A 26326-nucleotide genomic window follows, 5' to 3' on the forward strand; every position below is an offset into this window, starting at 1 on the left:
ATCTGTGGGAGTTGCTCGTCCTTAAATTAAATAAAATCTTTTAAAAATAAGGATATTTGTATTTGTACACTTTTTAGTATTAAAACGATCGGTTATCCAGAACTTTTGTGCTTCATCAAATCAAAATGGCTGTGTTTTTTTCAAAAGTGTATAAATAGGTCCGCTTCGAACCTCTATATAAAACTAAGAAGATGTGGTATGATTTTAATAATCTGATTCCCTGTGTCCAAGCTTAAAAGGTGTGAATAATGTTCTTTTACAATGTCTTGTAATTGTAATCTCTTCCCTACCGCTGATGGGATCAAACTTTTGGAAGCTTTCTATATTGGATTCATTTGTTTTATGCACTCATGTTTAAATGAAATAAAAAGGTCTATTAATTTTGTTATTTTTTGTTCATTAAGGTAGTACCTTGAAGAAATTAATTTGGCTCGTTTAATTTTCATAAAATATTTACAAAATGTTTACTTTGACCCTTTGACAAAAATATAAAAATTTCAAAAAACTTGAACCACATACTTTATCGGAAAAATTTCATTGGATATATAGTTTGACAAGCACTAATTGTGATCATTGAGAAGCTTAAAATTTCCTTAACGATAGAACGTGATTAAACCGTTCGGCTGATTTTTACAGAGTTATCTCCATGTAGTGTTATGTACCACTTTAAATTAATTAAAACTAGAACACACCCGCGAAATCGCGGGCATTTAGAACGTGGTTGAAAGTATGTAAACTGTTGTAGGATGAATTTTTGTAAAAGATTTTATGACTTGAGAATTTCAGGAAATATATCAAAAGTCATAGATATTTGGGGACAGGACAATTTTTTTAAGCCCTCCCCCTTTTTTCAAAATCCGTTATTTTTTTCGTTTTCTATTAATTTCATTTTTTTTTCGCGTTTTTATGTATACTATGAACAGACATATACTGTAATCTCTATATAATATATTACCGCCGTTGATAGTAAACTTGGAATTTATAGTAAGTAGCAAATACAATGTACACTTTATTTATAGTATATGTATGTTCATAGTATACAGAAAAAGCGAAAATAATTGTCCTGTCCCACAAGTACCTATAATATGTGTAAAATGCGACTATGCATGGTACATATAGGACACAAAGGCATAATGATTAATTAATTGTGGAAGGAGGAGAAGCGACACACAAAATGAGGTCTTCTTATTTAAAAGTATAGATTTCAATATCAGTCTTTCTGTTCTTTGTCAAACTTTAAATTGTCTTTTTAAATGCTTTCAATTAATTTTTTTACCCATGAAATAAATTTCTTTCAATTTAAATATATTCATCACGTTATAAGAGATCAATTGAAATAATAATAAAAAAAAAAGATCATTACATAAGATTCACCAACAATAGGATCAAAGGTATTTCAATTTGAATTGAACGTCATTTACAATTTATAACAGTATAAGGAGAAAACATTTTTGTGCCTTCACGACCGAAAACCTTTATTTTGTGTAAATTAGTAAAATCACAAGGTAAAACTGTTTATATTCTTTGTAGAATTAAACCCTATTACGGAATAACCATCAACTTTTGTCGACCAAGATTTTTCTAAGTTTTAAAAAAGTACAGTTCATTTGATTAAAAGTTTTGTCATGGACCTGATGAGAAACAGATTTGCTTGTTGCTCTTCATGATAAGATAAACATTTCTAAAACAGATGACATTAGTTTTTAAAAAAAGGCGAATCCGACTGTAAAAATGCATATACTTTTAAAGGAATTTAACATTTCTTCTTAGGCGATTAAAAAGAAAAAACCTTGAGAGACAATGTTATAAATAATCATAACTTTTATACACGTAATGAAATCTGGCAGCGTCAAATCGGCATTAGCGTAAAATCAGTTAGACAATTATCCTGAACTCCGATATTGTCCAAATCTCCCAACAGGCCTCCTCTGTGACACCCAGACAATTAATACGATTAAAATATATCATCGTTTTCCGCTGTGCATTTTCTGTCTCATTAATGCACGTTGGTAATCATCATATTCCATTAAACGTTTTGTCGACTTTGAATTATTCGAATCCCTGTTGACCATCTAATTTCCGCCTGTGTCAAAAATCTGTAACCGAATAAATCATATCTAACGATATAAATTATTTAAAAGAATAATATACTTCATTGTTTCTGCGATTTCCCTCGTTGGAATTGCTAATGATCAAATGTCGAAATTTTAGCCACTGACCTCAAAAGCTCTGCAAAATAAGTATTTGTATGATGGATGGTTTTCATTAATTCAGTTGATATATATTTGTATTTTATACAATTTACAAATTTGTACAAATTATTACCGATGTATTTTGTTTTTTTCTTAGCGATACTTTATATGACTGCAGTGTTGATTTTTATACTTATATAACAATATCTACGAAAAATCTGAAAACAACACATTCTAAATTTCATGCGTCTGAAGAGCTTTTCTGGAATTACTTTCATCAGAAAATGTGTTGTAAAATAAAGGAATATCATATGCATTTTAGCAAACTGAGTAAAACAAAATTTATTCGAAGGGCTTCCTGATGTACTTTATCTTTAAAGTTAAGAACAGATTATTGTGTAGAACGACAAGGTTATATCAGTAAACAATGTGCTGCATTACGCAGATGATACGTTGTTGATATCTAAATTAGAAATCTTAACCTTGCCATGTGGGCCTCAATGTGACTTGAAGGTGAAAAAAGCAATCGTATAACTGTTGACTAAAATGGAAAATTACACTCTCAAAGTTGGTGCATCTGAATTGCTTGTCTGGATTTGGCTTTATCAGGTACGCTCATACCCGAACATTTGGAGGCCAAAGATTAGAACTTTTATATATATATATATATACAAGTCTAAATTGAAAACAACGTTCAAACCTATGATTGCGTTGGATAAAAACCGCAATTTTTATACGTGTGCATGTAAAACAAATTTCTTGGTAGAGGGGTCTAAATACAGCACAAACAACATTTTCCAAAAGACCAAAAAAGTGAAAAGTATATTTTTACAAAACGCATTTGACTAACAGGTCGAACAACCCTGCTGACTGCCATTGGCGATTGCCAAATAATAAAAATATATATATATATATATATATACAATATTGCAAACGTAACCATATATCTAAGATATTAGGGATTGAAAACTAGGCGAAATTTTGTGATATTACGGTGCCCTCTGTATTTCATTGTAAATGTTAAAGTATGAATTAAAATTTCAAAATTCACAAAATTAGAATAAAAACTGTGCTAATAGATGCATTAAGGATCCTTTAGATTGTCTTGTTTTAATGCATCATAACTGTACTAGAAAAGAAGAATCGACCATCTAAAACTATCGTTCTATGACTTCATTGAATTCTAAATATGTATATGTTTTTTTTTACTTTCTTGTTCATATTTAATTTTCCGTTTGAAGATACTTTTATCAAACCTTTTGAACCCATTCGGAATAATCTGAAATAATAATAAAAAAAAATAAAAAAATCAGAAGGAAATGTCAGTGCGTTCAAAAATAATGTGAAAGCCATATGATGTTTTAGTATATCAAATGGTTATAAAATGGCGTTGCAATCACTGATATGATATGACATTGCACATTTTGATTCTTATTCAGTCGGATGTGAATCTCGTTGAAAATGTTACAGAAATGATTAAAAGAGGGACGAAAGATACCAGAGGGACAGTCAAACTCATAGATCGAAAACAAACTGACAACGTCATGGCCAAAAATAAAAAGACAAACAGACAAATAATAGTACAGATGACACAACATAGAAAACTAAAGACTAAGCAACACGAACCCCACCAAAAACTGGGGGTGATCTCAGGTGCTCCGGAAGGGTAAGCAGATCCTGCTCCACATGTGGCACCCGTCGAGTTGCTTATGTTATTACAAATCCGGTAAATAGTCTAATTCGGTAAGTCACATTCGTGAAAAGGGAAGGGTATTGTAGTTACGACATAAGGAACATATCCGATATCATCTGTGAAACGGTTATTCCATAACGGTCAACCAACTCGTGATGGCGTCCGTAAAATTTACGAAGGAATGACCTCAACTTCACTATTTGGAACTCTTGGTTTAATAGATTAAAATATTAACATCTCAAAAACTCACAATGATATATATATATATCGAAATCCGGATATGGTGTACACATTTTTGCACCTCGTGTTTGCGGTATACCATCTTTTCCGCAAGTTTATTGTTTTCTGTTTGGTATTAAATTAATAATTAAGATCCATTTTGTTACATCTGTGATCCGTTTATTTGGCAATCGCCATGGCAGTCAGCAGGGTTTAAGAACATCCGTTGTGCGACCTGCTAGTCAAATGCGTTTTGTCAAATTATACTTTTTCACTTTTTTGGTCTTTTGGAAAATGAAAAAGAAATTTGTTTTACATGCACACGTATAAAAATTGCGGTTTTTATCCAACGCAATCATAGGTTTGAACGTTGTTTTCAATTTAGACTTGTTCATATATATATATATATAGCAGCAAAGGTGGACGAATTCTTTCTTAAAGTTTTGATTGTGTAAAGGGTACATTAATTAATCTGTATACTGTTGCATGGGGAAATGGATTAACATTATATCTACTTAGCACAGTCTTACTCATACTGATGTTCTGTAAGTACGACACCCCTTCCTTTTTTGGTGTTGTTGGTGTTGTTAAATCCTTAATTTGTTTTGCAGTGTTTTGTGGACTGTTGTTTTTTCTTTAGATATAGGAAGATGTGGTATGAGTGCCAATGAGACAACTCTCCATCCAAGTAACAATTTATAAAAGTAATAAAAAATAGCAGGCGTGGATGAGTATTTATACATCCAAACGCCGTAATATTTAATAAACAATTAGGATTTAATACAAAGATAAAATAAACATGTGAAAGCTCTCTCACAGGCAAACAATCCATCATTGAAAAATATAAGGGCATACACCACAAGCACGGGGACACATTCTACTGCATCCACACAGCACTAGCAAGAAACCCTGCAGTAAATAGATATAGGAAGATGTGGTATGAGTGCCAATGAGATTTGTCTGTTTCTCTTTTTTTCTTATGCAAGTCTTTTCCAAATTATATATACTAGAACACATCCGCGAAATCGCGGGCGTTTAGAGCTTGGTTAAAATTATGTGAACTGTTGTTGGATGAATTTTTGTAAAAGATTTTATGCCTGGAGAAGTTCAGAAAAGGTATCAAAAGTCATAGGTACTTGGAGACAGGACAATTATTTTAAGTCCTCTCCCTTTTTTCCAAAGTGTGTTATTTTTTTTTGTTAAATTCCATGATTTTGCGTTTCTGTATACTATGAACATACGTATATTATAAATAAAGTGTATTTGCTATTAACTATCAATTCCAAGTTTCTTCTCCACGGCGATCACAGCTATATTATATAGAGAGTCTCTATATATTACAGGAGCATAGTATACATGCAGAATAACGCGAAAATAATTGTCCTGTCCCCGAGTAATTATGAAAATTATGTTTTAAAGTTTAAAACCGGAAGTCTTGTCTTTGAATTAAAAGTCGGTCTGATGAGGGAATCAATATCCGGACGCCTTTTTTTCGTTTTAGTCCAAAATAACCCAAACTGAATAATCATAAGAGTGGATGACAAATGCGATTATGCATGGTACCTATAGGAAATAGAGGCATGATGATTAATTTATTGCGGAAGGAAGAGAAGCGACACACAAAATGAGGTCTTCTCGTTTAATAGTATAGATATATGGTATCTTTGGTGATTTTTTTTTAACTTTAGTTTTCAGACTTTCCCTTTTTAGTGCCAGTAATTGTACAGGATTTGGCAGAAACAGTATTATAACATTGATTATAAGGACATTTATGTTATTCAAAATCATCACATGTCTACACAGAAAAAATATACTTCAAGCTCTGAAACTTTCTCTGAAAAAAATGATAACAACACGTTAAATAATTTCATGCGTCCGAATCGCTTTTCTGGATTTACCTTCATCAGGAACGCTCAAAGCCGAATATTTGTAAAAAGCCGAATATTTGTAAAAATTCGAATATTTGTAAAAGACACCAAAAGCAGTTAAAAATTACCTCACTTAAGTAGGTTGGTGGAACCTTTTTGTAAAATGACGTTAATTGGCATTTCAGAATACAAAGAACACGAGGGGATTGAGGGTGTTGAGTCGTTGCAGACTTTGCAATATATACTGTTTAGGAATTATTATGACTCTTATATTGAAACTAGTCAACATTTTTGCTTTTTTTAATCTCCCTTCTGAAGCAATAGTGCCGAACTCCTTAACTTGATCCTAAGATTCATTAAAAATTACAGAAGAAAAACATGTGCTAATGCTGTACATAAATATGTATATTAACTATTTAGTTATAGCGTCAGTATCGTTTTGAATTCTAAACAATGCAGTCGTTGAGAACATCTTCTCATTCGTCATCTAATATTTAGGACTTCTGTGCGTCAGGAGTCATGGGGTAATGATTTGATTAATAATTTCATTTTATTAATGAAGTGTTGGTAGTTTTTCTCCGGGTTGCTGTCTCTCATTAGCGTATATTTTGAAAAAAGTTTTTATTTCTTAAAAAATGCTAGTACTGTCAGAGAGTTCTCCTGACATCTTTAGAAAAAACATTGAAAACCGAAAACTCCGCAAAGTAAAACAGTTTCTGGCAGAAGCTTTTTTTTATTATCCTAAACAGTTTTTGAAGTTTTACACTAGAAACATTCTGACAATTTCAACCTAGAACACTTTTGGCCAGTTTTACCTATGAACAATATTTGACAGTCTATCCTAGAATTTATAGACTAAAACAGTTAAGGATATTCCTACCTTATAACAATTTATAACAGTTATATGAGAGATTATTCTGAGAGTTCCGAAGAAATGGTAGAACTATAAATTCATAATCGGATTTATTTATATTCTAGCACAATCCTGGTCATGCAAAACACTGGACAAATAAAATCATACGTAACTTGTAAATTGTAGTATCGTCAATTTAATGTAAAGACTCTAAGTGTGAAGGACTACTTCTTAATTCCCATAAAACAGGTTAAAACACAAGCCCATTTTTTGGGTCAAGTATTCTTTAGATATATTGATACAAATGAATTATATTCGTGCATGAAATATTCATCTTGCCTAAGGAGAATAGACGAGGAAAATTCTGTTTTTTTAATGTTGTCAAAATGTAAGCAAAGGTAATTGCTATTAGCCAGCATGCATATTTGGTTCAGCTCTCTAGCCAATAAAAAGATCGGATTTTTCAGTACTGTCCTTTTTCAGTACTGCTTGGGAAATAAAAATTAGTCAAATTTAATGAGTTCCGAACAATTTCCGGATTAACAACCACCTGGTGCGTCAGGCGACAAAAGTAATGACTGCCACAGATGTATAACTCTAAGGGAAACTGCACAATCAAAGGGAACTAGCAAGAAAAGCAAAACCATTACAGGGAAACGTTTTGTTAAATTCATTGGCTGAGTTTGTCGTTTCTCAAACGTACATAACAAATCCTGGCAAGCGTCGAAATATTGACCTCATTAAACCTCAATAATTATACGAGGCTAAAAATTAAGTACGCCAGTATAGGAATTTTATGCGACTATCATACAAGTGAGAGGTTTAGCTAGCTATAAAACCAGGTTTAATCCACCATTTTCTACATAAAGATATACCTGTACCAAGTCAGGAATATGACAGTTGTTTTCCATTCGTTTGATGTGTTTGAGCTTTTGATTTTGCCATTTTATAAGGGACTTTCCGATTTGAATTTTCCTTGGAGTTCGGTATTTTTATTATTTTACTTTTTTCGTCATAGTTTTCAAAAAGAAAATAAATTAGATACAGACCTATCTGTCATGAATGATCCTCATAAGTTTTGGATAATTTATTTCCCTTGTAATGCAACTGCTTTCGTTAAATAGAATCCAATATTGTACACTCTCATCCAATTTTAACGGAACTGTCATACAAGTTGGAGGTTTAGCTACCTATAAAACTAGGTTTAACCCATCATTTTCTTCGAAAAATGTCTGATTTTGTTAGGTTTTATGGACTCCCCCTGTTTGAATTTACCTCTGATTTCGTTTTTTTCTTTGTTAATACTTTTTTTTCAATTAATTTAAAAAACAAAAACAATAACATCTTTTTATTCATAATATAGTAACAACAACATACATTCTCTTATTAAATAAATAAATAGAAATATTAGACTAAGCAGAAAAAAAACCTGCGACAATACACCTGAGTCGTTATACAGGTTACCTGGAAGAAGAAATAAATTTTCACTTTATTAGAAAGTTCCAAATCGGAGGCTTAACTTGATTTTATTTACACGAATGCATTGGCCGAATGCATAATGTTGTGGTAATGCATGACTTGACATTCGTTACATTAGATATTGCCAATGGACTTTCCATTTTGATTTTTTCTTGGAGTTCAGTATTTTTGTTATTTTACTTTTTCATATCTCAATGTTAATGTTATGATACATCAGTAGCGTAATTTTCTTCAGAGTTACTAATATAAGAGAACGTTTAATCGCTGTTCTTTAAAAATCACTAATGTTGAAAATGTAGAAATTTAGTAACGGAATATTTTGATACTCCTTTCCATTTAAGGTGCACAATTCTAAAGACATCGACTTTTTCACTAAGTCAAAAAGGTTGCATGATGAAATAATGATGTTCATACTAAGACATTTGAATTTAGACGACTGAGTAAATACGATTTTTAAATCTCGTGATAACTAACGTACCATAAATCTGAAATCAGATGATTTACATTGTATGTTATTCGGGGTCTTTATTTGGAATGTAGGTTCATAATCCCTGTTATTGTTTTATATCTCCTGTGCCGATAGGCGAAGAGGATATAGGGCCTGACAGGGAATATGAGCCTATATCCCCTGTGAAGACCGAATAACAATAATATTATACTGGAGTGTCCTGCTTTCAAAGTTATATACTATTCTGATCTTCATTTTTGTTCACATGGTATATGGGCTCATATACCCTGTCAAGGCAACCAATCAAATTCCATAATTAACCCATATATTTCCCTCCAGTATAATAACATTTAATGAGTTGTTTCATGATGACGTCTCAGGTCAACTTTTCTTTGGAATGATCGTCCACATCTATCACATGTAAATGGTTTAAATCCTGTATGTTTCCTGGTGTGGGTGATTAAGTTAGAAGACTGGCTGAAGGCTTTACCGCATACCAGACATTTGTGCGGTTTTTCTCCTAAAAAGAAAAAAAATGTTCATGTTGAAACTTCAATGATTTAAAAAAAAAAATAAAAATACACTTTCAGGAAAAATATATGTACAACCAAATTATCACCATTTTAAATATCAGGCAGACTCGAACGATAATCAGAGCAAAACCAATGGAACGGTGTGTGAAAATATGTAAAGATGTATTCATACTGTTTAGTGAAAACTTAAAACGAGAGCTTTGGGCAATACGAACTCGAATTAACCAATGCTAAAATAGCTTTTACAATCCATAGAAACTATCACAGACTGGTGATAAGAAATGCACACATCATTGAGGATCTGTAAAATTTCCCTATTCTAGAAGCCCTCATTTTTTCGACTATAAGGTGTACAAATTGTCGGGAAATCGTATGCTCCTTATATATTACTTAAAATCTTGAACAGAACGAACACCGGATATTGTTACTACGCTTATGTAGAAGTACTGACGTAAAAAGGTGATGGATTCGCTAGGATGTTAATTTTTACATTTATTTTTTGTGTTTATTGGTTTTTCAACAGTAATGAGAACTCGATATTAAAAGTAGTTATATTTTGAACAAACGCAAGAATATCAACACGTATCGAAACGTCAAGATAAAATAAACAGACTTGTTCTGTATAAAATTCACAAGAACAATGCCATATGACCATGCGAATTGATTAGCAGATTGGTATAATATTACTCAAAATACAATAGAATGGAAATGTCGTCTTTTTATGTATGTACATATCTTAATATTTTGTTAGATAAGGAATTGGATGCTATGACAGTTCGAAGATAGTATCTGCTGCATGTATTGATTTCTTGTTCAGAGATGTTTTGCATGGCGGATGATGCATGCATAACATGAGACGCATGCCCTGTCGACGCACCCCGACTCGTTACTTTTGGAGTTCATGCTATTCCCTTGGTTTTTGTTTGTTGCCTTTATGTGTTTTTTCGTAATCACTTTACGAGATTTAATCATCGGTAAAAAGTAAAACAACAATAATACCGAACTCCAAGGAAAATTCAAAACGGAAAGTCCCTTAAAAATTGGCAAAAATAAAAAGCTCAAACACATCAAACGAATGGAAAACAACTGTCATATTCCTGACTTGGTACAGGAATTTCCTCATGTAGAAAATGGTGGATTAAACCTGGTTTTATAGCTAGCTCAACCTCTCACTTGTATGACAGTCGCATAAAATTCCATTATATTGACAACAATGTGTAAACAAAACAAACAGACATAATTGGTAAAAATGTCAAAAATAGGGGTACAGCGGTAAACTACTGTCGCCTTAAATTAGACCTAGGTTATTTGATGATTTCTGATATTATGGACACTTTTCTATTGTTTTGTTTTTTGAATTCGAGCGCCTTTGGTGAGTCTTATGTAGACGAAACGCGCGTCTGACTTAAAAAAAATATAAGCCTGGTATCTTTGAAAAGTTTTTTCAGACTTAACTTCTAACTGTTCTTTTAGGGTTTTCTTTGCTTGGGCTGCTTTTTCATTAACCTAATCCAACTTCTCCTTTTAATTATAATGGCTAACATGTCTGTGTTACTGACCTGTGTGTATGTACGTGTGCTTTTTCATGTCAGACTTCTGATGAAACCTTTTTCCACAAAAATTGCAAGGGTATGGTCGCGTGTCACTGTGGATCAGCATATGTGTATTTAACGTCGATGATCTTTTAAAACCCTTTCCGCATTCTTTACATCGAAATGCCCTTTGGGGTGAACCGTTGTCATTCAATTCACGATCCTTCTTTTCGCTGAATGACCCATTACTTGATGGTGAGATGTTTTGATGATCCAACAAATCGTCATTCCGTGAAAAGTATGGTTTCAGCCAAGGCTTGCAATCAAAACAATCACAGTTGTATCTAAGAAGTTTGTGATCTCTTTCCAGATACCTGTATCCATTGTAATAAACAGAATTCAGAGTATCTTCTCTTATCGGTGCAGATCTGTCGAATAATGGTTGGTATCGGTCATAAAAAGTTTTCATGCGTTTCATATCCTCAGCTGGGGTTGAGGTTGAAGTAAGTCCTAAACAGATGAACAAAAGAAAGACATGAGTAAATTACAATATTACAAAAGAAAACCCGAAAAAAAAACATTATGGGAGGGACTTCGTCAAAAGTATGTTTTCACATTTTGTCTGTCTTTTTACGCTGTATATTCTTATTCTTAAACATATAGGTTTATTTTTTTAATAAAAAAAATTATATCTTTTACATTTCTTTACTCCGGTTTTTGGTCAGATTAAAATGTTAATCAATTAGGGAAGGTGAATATCCTTTAATCGGAATATGCAAAAGACAATTAAAGACTAGCGAAACAGAAAATTAACCGGACCGATACTAAGCACCAAAAAGACGTTCACATTCCTATACACATCCATTTAAACTGCTGTAGAGATCATCCGTTTGATCATGTAACATTAAATAAAAGCTTCCAGGAATAGAAAGTTTAGTATATACAAGATAGCGTATTAATAACTATGGGGAAGTTAGCAATCAATACGAAATGCATTTACCAACTGTAAAAGTATGTGTACTGACTACAGAACGGTGAATATTTTAAGGATGAAAAAAGTCCCCCATTCCCTGCAAAAGTATACAATATTTTTTACGAATGGTTTGGGAAAACGGCGTGATAAAATTTCGATTTGTCTTTAGTTTAATGCTGAATTAATGTTTTTCTTTTATTATTTAAAACTTATTTACAAAAAAAGACCGAATCAATACAACAAAAGATGGACTGCGAAATCATTTACTAGTATTCGTGAATTCAAAATATATACACCAATAAACGCATATAAAAACTTTTTATTTAGCCAGTAAAAATGAAACTCATATATGTTTTGCTAGAATAATTGTTTGAAAATCGAGTAATGTACGTTATAATTCTTCAAACTGCTTAAATAAAAGGTTTTATTCTCAGAAAGGCGAGGTATTGCTAAAGACAGTATTGCGTGTATACAACTATATCTTGATAAATTTGCTTTATCACAATAGATTCTTATAGTGTAATTAGCAACATCTTGATCGCGAGAGACCAACATCTGTAAACCAAAGTCTTTGTTATATTGGTTTGATTTGATTATTATCCCAATTTTTACAAGATAGGAGTAGCATTAGGTTACGTCATTAAATGTAAATCAATCTCATGAAAATTCCCGCCGGAACCAAGAATACCCAATCACTGACGCGCATGTCGTGATCTGGATGGAAATCTATTCGAGTGATTTCGGGTAATTACAATAAATGCCATAATGTTAACTGTAAATATTGGTGAACCACATTTGAGCAGTAACTTATTCCGTGATGTTTTTCTACCGATTGATATCGCCTCACGTAAAGTGATGTTGCTTAACGCGATATGAAAACATATTAACAAGAAATGTAAGACTTTAAAAGGTCCCTGTGGAGACCAAAAAATAAATTATGTAACAACAAAGACAAATCACATCAATCAGGTTTATAAGGGTCTATACGGGAGGTCTAATGATAACTAAAGCGTTTACAAATATTCTTTTATGTTTAACCTGCTTTCCTAACCTAATCAAATTTTGGACACAATGCAGTTATTTCTTCTTGAAATGTGCTTGTGGTCAGTTCTCAAAAATAATATTATAAAGTATTATACTTTAGTTTAATTATAGTTTATAACACTTTAAATTTGTTGTGCAAAATTTGTCTGAATGCAAAACTAAAAGTTTCCCCTTATTAATAATACATGTACATTCCCTAATAAACTTATTTAGTTTCTATTGAATTATTACAGAAAATATAAGTTTGCATGTAGTCCTCAACTCCTTGGGCCTGAAAAAGTTGCTCAGTAATATTTATTTCTCTCGATTAACAACATGGTTGTCTATTATTTCTTGAAAGGAAAGAACTGAACTTTATTTTTATAAATTATTATATGTAATCTTCGGTAAAATGCACTCCTTGTGGGGAAAATTTGCCTAACAAAAAGCATTTTTTAAATAATGTTTAAAACCACAAGTCGATCGAGTGAAATTATTCTTTTGATTTGAAACTATAGCATATTCTTCAAAAGATTTCATAACAAGAAGTTTAACGATTTCAAATGACAATAATAAAAATCATAATAATAACATCAACAGTAATAATGAAAAAGAAGAAGAAGCTTTTTTTATATTTGTAATAAAGGGCTATTGCATGAATATTGGGGAATATTGTCCCGAGTAGAATTTATATTGCACGAGCTTGCGAGTGCAATATATGTTCTACGAGGGACAATATTCCCCAATATTCATGCAATAACCCTTTTATTGTATATCAATATAATATTTGAAAGTAAAAATTGGTTTAAACTAAGATTTTGTCGTTGATGACGTCATAAATTTAAGATTTATTGCACTAGTGCAATATTAGAATGTATTGCACGCTAACTTTTGGTTACTTTCTGTGGGAAATATTATATTGCTATGCAATAAAAGCAAATACAACGTAGCTATTTAATTATATTTGTTTAAAGTCAAAACAATGAACGTTTACAATTTACGCTGATACGAAGTGTTGAATCAACCCTCTATTATTAAAAATCACTCTTTGCTAGCCTCATTCAGAGATGACGCCTTCAAGCAAATAAATAAAACCCCATTACGTACAACAGATTCAGTCAAATCAAATCTAAAACACAGACAAAATCCAAAGGAGCAGAAAAATCTTTTACCAGTATTTCACATGGACAAATGTATTAATTGTATTTTGCACAATAAAATAACGTCTGGAAGTAGATACATTCGTTTATATACTCATATATTAGTCGTAAAAGGTCATTATTTCTAGAGTGTCTCTTTCACTATCTATTTATGTGACAGTTTGCAATCTCATATATCTTACCGTAGTGAAGAAAACAAATAGACAGTGCGGACTTTAATTTAGGATGACCTAACTTAATAAAGATGAATTATTGCAATAGGAAGAGCAAATAGCTTTTAAACAAAACTAATAATAACTGAACTGCCATTTATTTTTCAATTGCAAGTTTATTATGTTTCAGGACGAATTAAGAGGAATACGTATAAGTTTTATCTTCGGATATTAATTCGTGAAAGGTTTTAATCAATAAGGTTTGCATATCTCACACATTCTGATTTTTGCGCTATAAAAAAAATCCATCTTCTAAAAATCAAAAAGCTATATAAAGTCCAAAAGGTACTTTTATAAGATTTAAGTCACACAAGATATGTATCATAGTGTGGATCATTTGAATTAACTGCTATAGAGAGTTGATTACATGTACGTTAAAAATATTTTTATTCATGAAAGCAAATAAAAAGTTATCTTACCATGATAGTTTTCCTGTAGATTTTCTTGTTTCTCTTTGTAATCTGTGGTTGATTTTTTTTCTGTCGTAGATAGTTCTGTAGATAAAGATAAATGGATATTTAAATTATCTTGACCACCAGTGAATAATATCTTTTATTTCAAATCACCTGGAATACATAAACGGTGACCTATAGTTGTTAATTTCTGTGTCATTTGGTCTCTTGTTGAGAACTGTCTCATTGGCCACACCACATCTTCTTATTTGTATATAAAACCAAGCAGTCCAGTGCAGCTCATTTCTTTTTAATTTGCATAAATAAGGATACTTTCAGGAGGAAAAGAATCTTTGAGTGAGGAGATAAAAAGCTCTACGTTATTTGTATTAGATGTAAGCTTCTCATATCTGAGTGGCAATAGCCCCGAAGATATGAAACGACTACATTTGATTTCCATAGAAATAATAAATAATTAGTTTATCTTTTCTCTTGTTCTTTAGGGCAATTAGTTTTGATAAAACAGGAATAGTGTCATTATCTCAATTTTTCCAGATGCAGTATTAAACACTCGCAGAATATTTTTCATAGTTATGGATTTGGAATGAAATCTTAATTACTTCTATTTTTCTGTCATCAATTTGATACCTTATCACTGCTTTTGTATGACATTACGAGTCGCTGTACTATCTTGTCCTTTTCTGGTTAAGTTGACAAATCTGATCTATATGCTGATAAATGATAACACTTCTATAAGACCGAATAAGTTCGTAACTTTTTCATGTTAAAATCACAAGGATACCTTTATTGTCGATGATCTCTGTGTGTGTGAATACCTTTGTGTCTAATTGTCTATTTTCTTTCATCGTGTCATTGTTTTATATTCTTTATTTCCGGTTTATTTAAAAAATAATCTGAACATATAATATAAGTTTATTTGAAAGATGTGTTTTATAATTACCTCTTGAATAATTAAAATAATCATACATGGATGAACACAAGACTAGTATTACATTCTCTTCCTTTTTTCTCTGGTGGATAGTTATGGAATTGGCAATCAAACAACAACTCCTTATTTTTATATAAATAAATTATTTTCAGAATCAACGGTTTTGAAAATCCCTAGTGTTCCTCCAATTGCAGAACAAACATATTTTACAAAAAAGTCGCTGCTTTTTATAAGAATAATTTGATGCTCAAATATCATGCCATAAAATATTTAGTTTTAATAATAACCTGACCATAATTTTATGGTATTACTTTTTTACAATGATTTTAAAGAATGGATCACGATTTCAAACATTTATTACCGATAAAATAAATAACAACTACAGAAACATCTGTAGGGGGTCGTAATGGGGTGTATAACTAGAGACTAAAGAGCCTGTGTCGTTCACTTTCTATTTGCATCTTTGATAATGGACGCTTTCCAACATTGTAGACTTGAATAGAATTCAAGACAAAATTCTCCTTTTTGTTGATCTTGCATTGCTGTTCATTTTTCTGTTTACAGTTTTTCTCTATCTTCTTTAATTTTTGCCCAAAACACAAAAAGGGTAATCATATTTTCATTTCAGATAAATCACTCGTATAAAGAGTATACTAACGATTTTAAAAAACATTTACTTATTAATAGATCTTATCTTGCTGATTATTTTTGTCTATCTTTTATAGTTGTCAAGATAATAGGCAAAACCCCAAAAATTGGTAAAAAATCTTCATTGAAGAGCAATAACTCCAATAACGAGTCGATAATGTTGGCTTCCTAAAGTTTCACTCTATCTATTACAGTTCAAAAATAATAGACAAAAATGAAAAAATTGGTAAAATTTGTCAAATAAGGGCAATTTAAATATAAGAAGTCGTCTGACAGTTTTTTTTAAACAAATTCTGAACATTTCTGCCCATATTGGTTTTTTTCATCTATAGCGGTTTTCAAGATAATAGACAAAATTTGCATTTCACTCCTAAACTAGATACCCCAAGGATAATTGTGGCCTAGTTTGGTTACAATTGTCCCAGTAGTTTCAGAGGAGAAAGTAAACGGACGACGGACGCCAATTGATGAGAATAGCTCACTTGGGCCAGGTGAGCTAAAAAAGGCGGAATATACCAAAAAGGCGAATCAAAACTCAAAAGTCGAAGTGACTGGCAAAAATGCAAAAAACGATGAAACGACAAAAAGTCGACAGAATACTACATACCAAATTAAAGCCAGAGCAACACGAACCCCACCAAAACCGAGGGCGATCTCGTGTGATCCTGATCGGTTAAGAAATCGCAACGTTAGATCATCTTATTTCCCATCCCGCTTCTGATGCAACGTTAAACAGCTATTATCTTATCAAGTTCACTGTAAATTGAGAACTGTATCAAATAATGCGTGCTTAAAAATTCCTTTTAATCTATTAATGGTATTTTATAAAACTTGAAATAGTGAACAACAAAAGCATAATCACAGAACTAAAATGATTTAATCAGTCAGTTCTCTTTCAAAATTAATGCATTTTAAATTTAGATTACTGAAATAATGTGAGATTTTAAGGTAAAGTACAAGATCTATATATAATTAAACTAAAAGTAATGGACAGTGGAGAGCCTATTTATTCCACAGTACTGGTGACTTTTTTTTTGACTAAAAAAGATCTTGCATTAATAGGAACCACTAGTCTAATGCCAAATTGCTGCAAAATAAAAATTATTTTTTCCGATATAGCAATAATATGACAGTACCTCCAACTAACAAATCAACACTGTGTTGTCAAGGATCTTGGCACAGAGGTACATCTACGCTCTCAAGTGGTTGGAGGGGACAAAACTATGGCATTGCTCCTCTCTCCTCTTTTCAGTTACAATTTTGAAAGTCTTTTCAAAACATTAGATACTGTAAACTTGTCTTCAATATTCAAATATCAGTGGAATAGTTATTTCATGGATAATTGTTGACTCTGGGGGATAGTTGCCTCATTGGCAATCATACAACATCTCCTCATTTATATATAGGTACTACTACCTTTCATTGTACTCTAGCTATTTTTAAACTTTTCTATTTTCAGGGAATAGCTATCTTTACCCTCCAGTCTACCTAACTAAAACGTATTTTCATCGTTCTTGGACATTACAAACAGAATATTGGGTCTTCCAGCAGGACAAAATTAGACAATACTTAGACATTTCTTTAAGAGGTATAAATAATACCCCTTGAATTGGTTTGACTCACGGGGTCAAAATCCCAAAATTGACGAAGCACAATGGAATATTATATAAATAACACATAGCTGAGACAGTGATATAGAACAGATTGTTACCCCGATAAAACATTGTCAACCGAGGCGAACGTAGAACACGAGCATTGTCTTTAAAATTATTGGTTCAAATTCAATTCGTTGTCCTTTAAATTATCGATTTCGATTGGTCTGACTGCACGAGAGGGTGACATCATAAAAAGTATCTCCCTCTGAGCCATGCGATAGAAGAATTTATCTCCCTCGAATTAGCCAATCAAAATCTAAATAATGATCTTTATTGTTACTTAAAGAATATTTTGCTATTTTACATATTAAATTGATTGATTGGTGTTTAACGCCACTTTCCGCATTATTGTGCTACTTCGTGGTGGGCAGTTTTTATTGGTGGAGACAGCCGGAATGTCCGGAGAGAACCACCGACCTTCGATAGCAAAACTGACAATCCTAGTCAATTAAGATTGGAGTCGATCACACCTGCCACGTGCTGGATTCGAACTTACAACCTCAGTGTTGACAGGTTAGCGATACAGTAGGTCGACTACTTAGACCATTCGGCTACCGAGGCCCCCTTCACATAATGGATAAAAGTTTTTCAGCGCTATAATATATATTGCTGTTGAAAATCGTTTGATACAAAATACCAATTTTTACATGCTATTTATCTCATTTAATCAAGTTACTTATCACCGTCCTAGTTCGACTTAATAAAGAATGTCAAAAATCTGAATAATCACTGCCTAGTCCATTTTTTCGCTTTATCTATCTCAGTACTTTAAACTTATCGAAGTGTGACTGGGGAACAGAAATACAATGTATGGTCTCTTTGTTCTTCTTCCAACCGGTAGTAAAACCCTCGCAAAAGTGGGGCGTTTGTTTGGCTGTGCGGGATGTACAAGTACACAGCCACGTCCGGTCAGAATGGGGACGTGAAAACCGATGAGACTGCCACGCTCTCTGTCAGTTAAGAACCCATGCAACAACTCTTTCAAGGGGACCGTAGGTGGACTGTTGAAAGGCAAAATGTCTGTCTCTATTCAATGTACCCTCAATTTCTAGTGGCAGTCAAATTTTCCTCGACCTTCATCCTGGATGTCCTCTATTACAGGATCTACCTATTGTATTTAATGTTCATTTGTTTTCGTCGTGAACATGCATGAACTATTTGCCATTTGGATGCTAAGCAACCAACAATCAATCAATCAAACGTATCATTCTTTATCACAAACCACGAGCTGGGTATATTTTTACTACCTATATTTGGTGTTTCCATGTGGATTATCCAGGAACGATCATCAGATAATTTCAATATAGGTATTAAATTACTTATTTTTAATCGCACAACATCAAAGTATGTATAATATTGAATGTAAAATAGTCAAGCAAAGTGATTATAAAAGTACACAGAAATTTCCATCAATCATTACTTGTATTTTTTTGGCTGTTCAATAATTTAATAAAACAAATTAAAATCAAATAAACAAGCAATGCATCAAACGCATTGATTCCTACGATTTTAATTACTTGTATAGCTTTAGAAGTCGGTTTGAGGCTTGCAGCAACAGGAATTAGGGTATATATTTTTTGATGAGCCACTTCAGATCTTATCCATGTCTTAAAAGTGCAAAATGTATGCCCTGGTTGCCATTCGTTTGACTCTCTCCATGTAGAAGTCGCAAAAAAAAAAAAAAAAAAAAACAACGGAAATACACACGAATGACTTTTTACTTACTTTTGAACAAACTTGCATGAATTCTGTTGACATTCTTTCGTATAAAGATTTAAGCAAAATACTTTAATAAATGAATAATACACATACTTTTTCACGAATTATTGGTTGATTTAAAAATAAGAGATTAAAATAGTCGACTAAAGGGCATTAGCTGTCAAATTCATGTTCACCGATTTGGCTCAAATTCTCATATTTGAATTACAAAAAGTCTAAAATAAACAATTAACAATGCATGGACTCAATAACATAAGGGCTAGGATGAAATTTAAAAAAAAGGCAGGATGAGCAACTTTGCAGAAAAAAAGAGTCAGGATGACAATTTATGTAAAAAAGTCAGGATAAACTAATAAAAAAAAAAGGCTGGACCGAATTTAATGAAAAATAAGATGGCAGGACAGAGATTACAACTAAAAAAAATGCAGGACAAAATTTTTCATCCTAGCATCCCCCCTTTCCAGTTAAGGGGTTGGATTGAAGCTCACATGAATACGGATTCAATGAGGTCGAATTATTTACTTGCAAGTGAATAATTCATCACCGATGTTTATTAGCTTATTTTGACAAATTTGAATTAAATTGGCTGCTAAAAGCAAATTAGTACTTCACTATTTCACTTTCATTAAGGATTGAACAAAAAAAGCATATTTTATTTTTTCTATATCTCGTAGCTAATGCCCTCTTAAAAAAACATAAAAAAAAAACAAAAGAAAAGTTATACCCTACAGTCATCACAAACTACAGAACCTAAAGTTTTTCATTGAAATTTGGAAACAAAATATATAAGCTTAATAAATATAACACAAGAGTCCAATGATATATTACGCAATAATCAATAGTGATTTGGTTTCCGTTCTTCTTGTCTAAGGTGGTTGGGAAATTTATAACCATGATTATAAAACATCACACCTTACAACATTACGAAAAGAGAGGCGAAAGATATCAAAGGGACATTCAAAATCATTAGTCGAAAATAAACTGATAACGCCATGGTAAAAAATGAACAGGATCAAAAGACAAAAAAACAGTATACAGAACAAAACATTTGAAACTATAGACTGATCGAGCAAAACTAAACACCCATAAACCGGAATTGATCTCAGGTGCTAAGGAAGGGTAAGCAGATTCTGCTCCACATGTGTCACCCGTCGTGCTGCTCATGCAAGAAAAAATCCGATACTAAGTCTAATTCGGTAGGTCACATTCGGGGAATAGACGAAGAGATTGTGGATATGACATTTGGAACATATCCGTCGTCATCGGTGAAAGAGATATTCCATGACGGTCAACCAACTCGTGATGGCGTACGTAAAATTTTCGAAGGGATGATTTTAACTTCATCACTTGGAACTCTTGGTCTAATAGCTTCATACCAAGAAAGCCCTTAACGTCGACATAAGAACATTCATAGTAGACCCCTTGGACATTGTTTGAGTTTAAATGAATTGTTGGAAATTTTGAAATGATAGTTCACTGCGAATATTTTTGGCATATAACTAAAAGCATCGAACAAAAGCAAAAGAACAGATTGCTTTGTCATCTTACACGACGCGTGTCACGTGTGGAGCAGGAGGAACTGCTAACCCCGCCGAAGCACCTGAGATCACTCCCAGTTTTTGGTAGGGTTCGTGTTGCTCAGTCTTTAGTTTTCTATGTTGTGTTTTGTGTACTATTGTTTGTCTGTTTGTCTGTTTCTTTTTTTAGCCATGGCGTTGTCTATTTTCGACTTATGAGTTTGAGTGTTACTCTAGTATATTTCACCTCTCTTTTACTACTGTACGGATAGCGACGGATAGGGAAATTTTGGGTTCTCAATGTTTTTAACTTCGTACTTGAATTGGCCTTGTAGCTTTTTGATTCGAGCGTCACTAATGAGTCTTTTAAAGACGAAACGCGCATCTGACGTACACAATTATAAGCCAGGTATCTTTGAGAAGTTTTTGTTTAACTCCAATGACCAAATTAATAAAGGTTAAATGGTGTGGCTTCCTTGGGTTTAGAATTGTCATTATTTCTCTGCGCTTTAGACTCATGTGCCTGTTTGCAGTTGGAAAGAGTATTTTGTTTATATTTCGTTATAAATCATTAAAACAATTCCTGTTTGTTTCACACAATCAATATAATTCTTTAAAGCTTAACAGCTTTACATTTGTTTAAGAACCCAATGAAATATCAAAAACTGCTCGGTAAAACGCTTGTTGATTCCTATAATTAAAAATAAGCATCTTTTAACATCGATCAGGAAGGAGTCGTTAAAACGTTTAAAATATCCCTAAAATAATAGTCTGTCAATCCATCAGAGAAGTTCTGCTATTGGTGTGATAAAAATAAATTATCAAAGCTGTGCATGACGGACAATTCGTATCTAATCATATAAGAAATCAGATCAATGTCATATTTAAGTGCTATTGCAATGCATTTGAATTTAAATATTTAATTTTCAATTACATTTGCTTATCCAGTTTAAAAGAGAATCCGTGTTTGTGAAATTAAAAGAAAACATAATATGCAGACGACTCAGTTGACGCGGTTCAAAATCGATGGCCGCTTCCTATGTATTTTGCTCACAAAGAGAGAAAAAAAATGTTATTAGTATTTTTGAATTCTTTAATTCGGTACGTGATCCAATCTGATTCGGGCTTTGTACGCAGAATAATTTATATTAGAAAATGTCAGAATTGCATCATAGATATTGGAGTCTATAGATTTTAGTTTTAAATAATTTAAAATCATGCTGTTGAAATTATAGTAAAAAGACAGTAAATGCCAATGATTTTTAGTGACTTTTGATTCATACAGATATTATTTTGTTTATTTCATGGTACGGGTATTTGATAACAAATGAGATTACACGACACCAACAAATTGTTTGAGGTCAAATAGAACCAAGACGTAATTGAACTTGTGGTGCATATAAGTAAGAATAAGATAAACTCAATCTTTCAATTTAAGATAAGACTTGTTTATCTGTAAAGATTCTCAAGATTCCTGAATGAACATGAATAGCCTTAAATGCTGGATCATTGCTCACACCTACCGACGCAAAGCAGGTGCTGGGACAGCATCCCAGAATTATTAAAAAAGTCACATTTAATAACGTGAAATAATTATTTGTTAATGAAGCTCTGGCTTTTAGTCGCGAAATGCAATTTCTATAATTTGTTAGCATACCTACTGATTTTTTATATAAGGAAATAATGATTTATAGCTTAAACTGCTACCTGATCATATATATTACATGTCAGATGGGTACCGATGGTAATTTTGCCTATAATTATACTACAGACATGACCAGTGCGTCCCTATGTTGCAGATAAAGATTGAATAAATACCGCAATAAAACCGAAGAGGCACCAGCCACACAAAATTTAGACGATTTAATCCGTCTGTATTGTTGTCTTGAAAGCCAAAGTTCTTTACCAAGTATGGATTGCCTTCAGAACAGGGTTGTTTTCGGTTATGGTCATAAATTATATTAATGAAAGAAGTTATAGTTGAGGGAAAGGTCTTTTATAACTTCATGCAATTTACTGAATCCATTTTGCCATTCAGAATTGGTAAAACGGAGTTTGAGCAGGTATATATCACATCGCAATTTGTTGTCTCCCCCATATTTACAAAAGTTTGTCAATTTCGAAGAATTCTGTTCTTCGGATATTGATAGTTTTATTCTGTCTCTGAAGGTCACTAAATTGGTTGTAAACTCAAACAGAGATAAAATCCAGTTTTATTTCAAATCTAATTTTCAATCATGAAAATGGAATAGTCGCTTTTAATTTTTCGAAAGTCAGTATTACTTTTCTACTGGCCTATTATTACTTTGATTATTAACTCAAGAAATGTTATTATATCCCTACACTATCCATACCCTCATCGACATGAAACACAGTAAAATCTATCGAAAACTTACATTAAATGGATGCAGTACTTTCAAGTTATATAAAAGCTCCACTAAATTATTTTTTTTTAGTTATAAGTACGAAAACTTGCATTTGGACAAATATATATATAATATATTACATACGTCTGAACATGTGACAACTTTACGACCGATTTTCTCCATCGGATAAGCCGTTGTTATACAGGGCCGCAGTAACACTATAAATTATATATACTTCGTCTCAAATTTAGCAAACTAGCAGATCTAACATTGTTTGGCTAAATTTGAGACGGAGTATATCAGTTCCAAATGTAATTAATCCTTTATATTTGGTGCGAATGGTACATTTTTTTTTATTTTAACAAGCATTCCAGTCATAGCAAATGATTATCAGTGTCTTCGGAGATCTAGAAGCAAATCTATGTCTTTATTTATATCTTTAAAAATGACTACTATTAAAGTCGCAAAATTGTCTGAAGACAACTGAAGACACCGAGGTCGTGGAAAAAATTAATTCCAATGCATCGAACTATTTTCTATAAAATTAGTTGGGTTTTGAAATAAACCGTTTTCTGTTATGGTTTCAGAATGTTGTCTGAAATTTAAACAGTTTTATTTTTAGTCGTTATGCATTTATTTTGTTTTAAAACTCTTAAAATCAACACCCAGTGCAGTGTTTGAAATACAAGCTTTCTTATATACGTGTGATTTTTTTCTCTTTGGCATAACTGTGAATAGAAAACACTTTCTTTGTTATTATAATAAGGAGATGCGGCATGATTGACAATGAGACAACTATCCACCTGAGTTCAAATGACGTAGCGTTAAGCAACTATAGGTCATCATATACGGCCCAACAATGACCAAAGCCATACCGTATAGTCAGCTATAAAAGGTCCCGATATGATTGATTGGTAAATGTTTGGTGTTTAACGCCATAATGAGCACTATTGGTCGAAGAAGCCGGAGTTGACGGAGAGAACCACAGACCTTCAGCAGGAAAACTTACAATCTTAGTCAATTAAGATTGGAGTTAAACGCACCTACCACTTGCGGGGTTCAAACTCACAACCTCAGTGTTGACAGGCTAGTGATACAGTAGTTGAACTGTAAAATGAAAGAAACTCTGTTTTGGGCCTACATAATGTAAAAGATATGAAAACGTAAAAAAATACCCATGGTTAAATAATATTCAGTATACACGTAGTCTTTATAATTAACATATATGAAAAATTAAGGAGATTTTCGACAAAGTACATGTTTGATGAAGTAAGCAGAATAATAATAATAATAATAATAATAATAATAATAATAATAATAATAATAATAATAATAATAATAATAAGTTTAAAATATCAACCTAAACTGATCATCGGAAAATATGCGAAGGTAAAAGTGATTCTTATAAATGCTTAACGTATTCACTTTTAAAAAGGGAGCTTAGAAAAATCAAAATTAAAAGATGTAATACAAGCTAACACATACAGTTTGCCTGTGTCACAGTCAAAAGGAATTGTAACAAAAAGCAAATCGAAATATATCCACGGATATCCAATTCTGATTTTAAGAAACAAGATTTTAACGTATGCAATACTCTCAGCAAAAAAAATTATGTTATGCTAATGAATAAATAGTAAAACAACTATTAGATTGAAACCGAGTACATGCTGTAGAATCGTGCAACTTTTAAAAAAATAAAACGATCTGTATACATGCCAAAGGTGCAAAGTTTACCTGATGTCGAAGCTTTTGGTCTACTCTTTACATAACGCCTTTTCACGTGCTTTACCATGAACGAACGTGGCATTGTTTCACTTATATATATATATATTAGTCCTTCTTTTGAAACTTTTTTTAAAATAACAATACAAATTTCTTTTATCAAATTTTGATAACAATAAACTTTAGATAGTCCAAAATCTATCTTTTATTCTCGATTTTTTAATATTAAATAAAAATCAGACTCAGATTCAGCCGGATGTCTTTTAATGATTGTATGAACATTATATATCTTCATTGCCGTCTCTATTGGCTTTAAATATTAATAACAAAACATCTGGCGGATCAAGCATGGAAAGGCAATCAATGCAACATAAAGCGACACATAGTTTTACATGTATAAACAATATTTTACGATTCCTTACATGGGATATTACACAGATCAGCCAATCAGAGACCTGGATTCTCAAGAGAACAGTCTGGATGAAAGTCAGTATCATCACCAATCAGACTAAATTGTTCCGACTTGGGTCATCAGAGACGAAAATTAAATAAAGCGAAAACATTTTTGACGCTTGCACTTAAGCATGGTTACAATCATTGTTTATTTGTAATCAGAGAGTATCTGTGATATTCGTTTCGATTTGTAACAAGTAATAGTATATAGACATATAATTTTTATCACTTTAAAGAAAAAAAATACATTTCGCTTCAGAAAGGGGAGATAATGTTAAATTAATTACAAATAACACGTTTAGAGATTTTTTCTATATAAAATTGAATTATAGAAATATATTTCAACGTAAATGGAATTAAGCTCTGCAAAGTCCACTTGACATTCAATTTCAATATAATATTCCTTTTGCCAGAAACATCATAATACAAACGTAAATTTCATTGTTTGTCTTTGATTTTGCTAATGGAAAGAATTGTTAGACTCGTTTAATGTATATAGTTAATATAAGTGTGTCTATTAGGATAAACTGCGGTTTAATGTTTGTAAGCATTTCCGAACGACAATAAATCAAATCTTTCCTCTTGCAAAGAAACACGTACAATCAAAACCCAAAACCAGAGCAATTTAGGGGACGACCATTTGAAATCCGGGGAAGGGGGCGGCGGCTTTGTCGGACGAAAATATATTTGCAATTTTGAACACGATTCATTCTTGCATTA

At 32.2% G+C, this 26326-nt stretch overlaps 1 protein-coding gene across 1 annotated transcript; it reads right to left on the minus strand.

The window, feature by feature from the left end:
* Window positions 1–8224: 8224 nt before the first annotated feature.
* On the minus strand, window positions 8225–25262 carry LOC127727997 (zinc finger protein 271-like). Its single transcript, XM_052235149.1, has 4 exons — window positions 25166–25262; window positions 14605–14679; window positions 10845–11327; window positions 8225–9272 (listed from the first exon to the last, which is right to left on the minus strand). The coding sequence occupies exons 1-4, from the start codon at window positions 25236–25238 to the stop codon at window positions 9103–9105; spliced, it is 801 nt and encodes a 266-aa protein (XP_052091109.1). The 5' UTR covers window positions 25239–25262; the 3' UTR covers window positions 8225–9102.
* Between the last annotated feature and the right edge of the window lie 1064 nt (window positions 25263–26326).

Source organism: Mytilus californianus, unplaced genomic scaffold, assembly GCF_021869535.1.
Source record: "Mytilus californianus isolate M0D057914Y unplaced genomic scaffold, xbMytCali1.0.p SCAF_2, whole genome shotgun sequence".
Taxonomy (NCBI): domain Eukaryota; kingdom Metazoa; phylum Mollusca; class Bivalvia; order Mytilida; family Mytilidae; genus Mytilus; species Mytilus californianus.

Coding starts and splice junctions, on each gene's coding strand:
- LOC127727997 (XM_052235149.1), bottom strand. CDS start 25,238: ATGCCACGTTCGTTCATGGTAAAGCACGTGAAAAGGCGTTATGTAAAG. Junction 14,680..25,165: donor ACCAAAAGCTTCGACATCAG/GTAAACTTTGCA, acceptor CTTTATCTACAG/AACTATCTACGACAGAAAAA. Junction 9,273..10,844: donor GCACACGTACATACACACAG/GTCAGTAACACA, acceptor TTTTCTTTTTAG/GAGAAAAACCGCACAAATGT.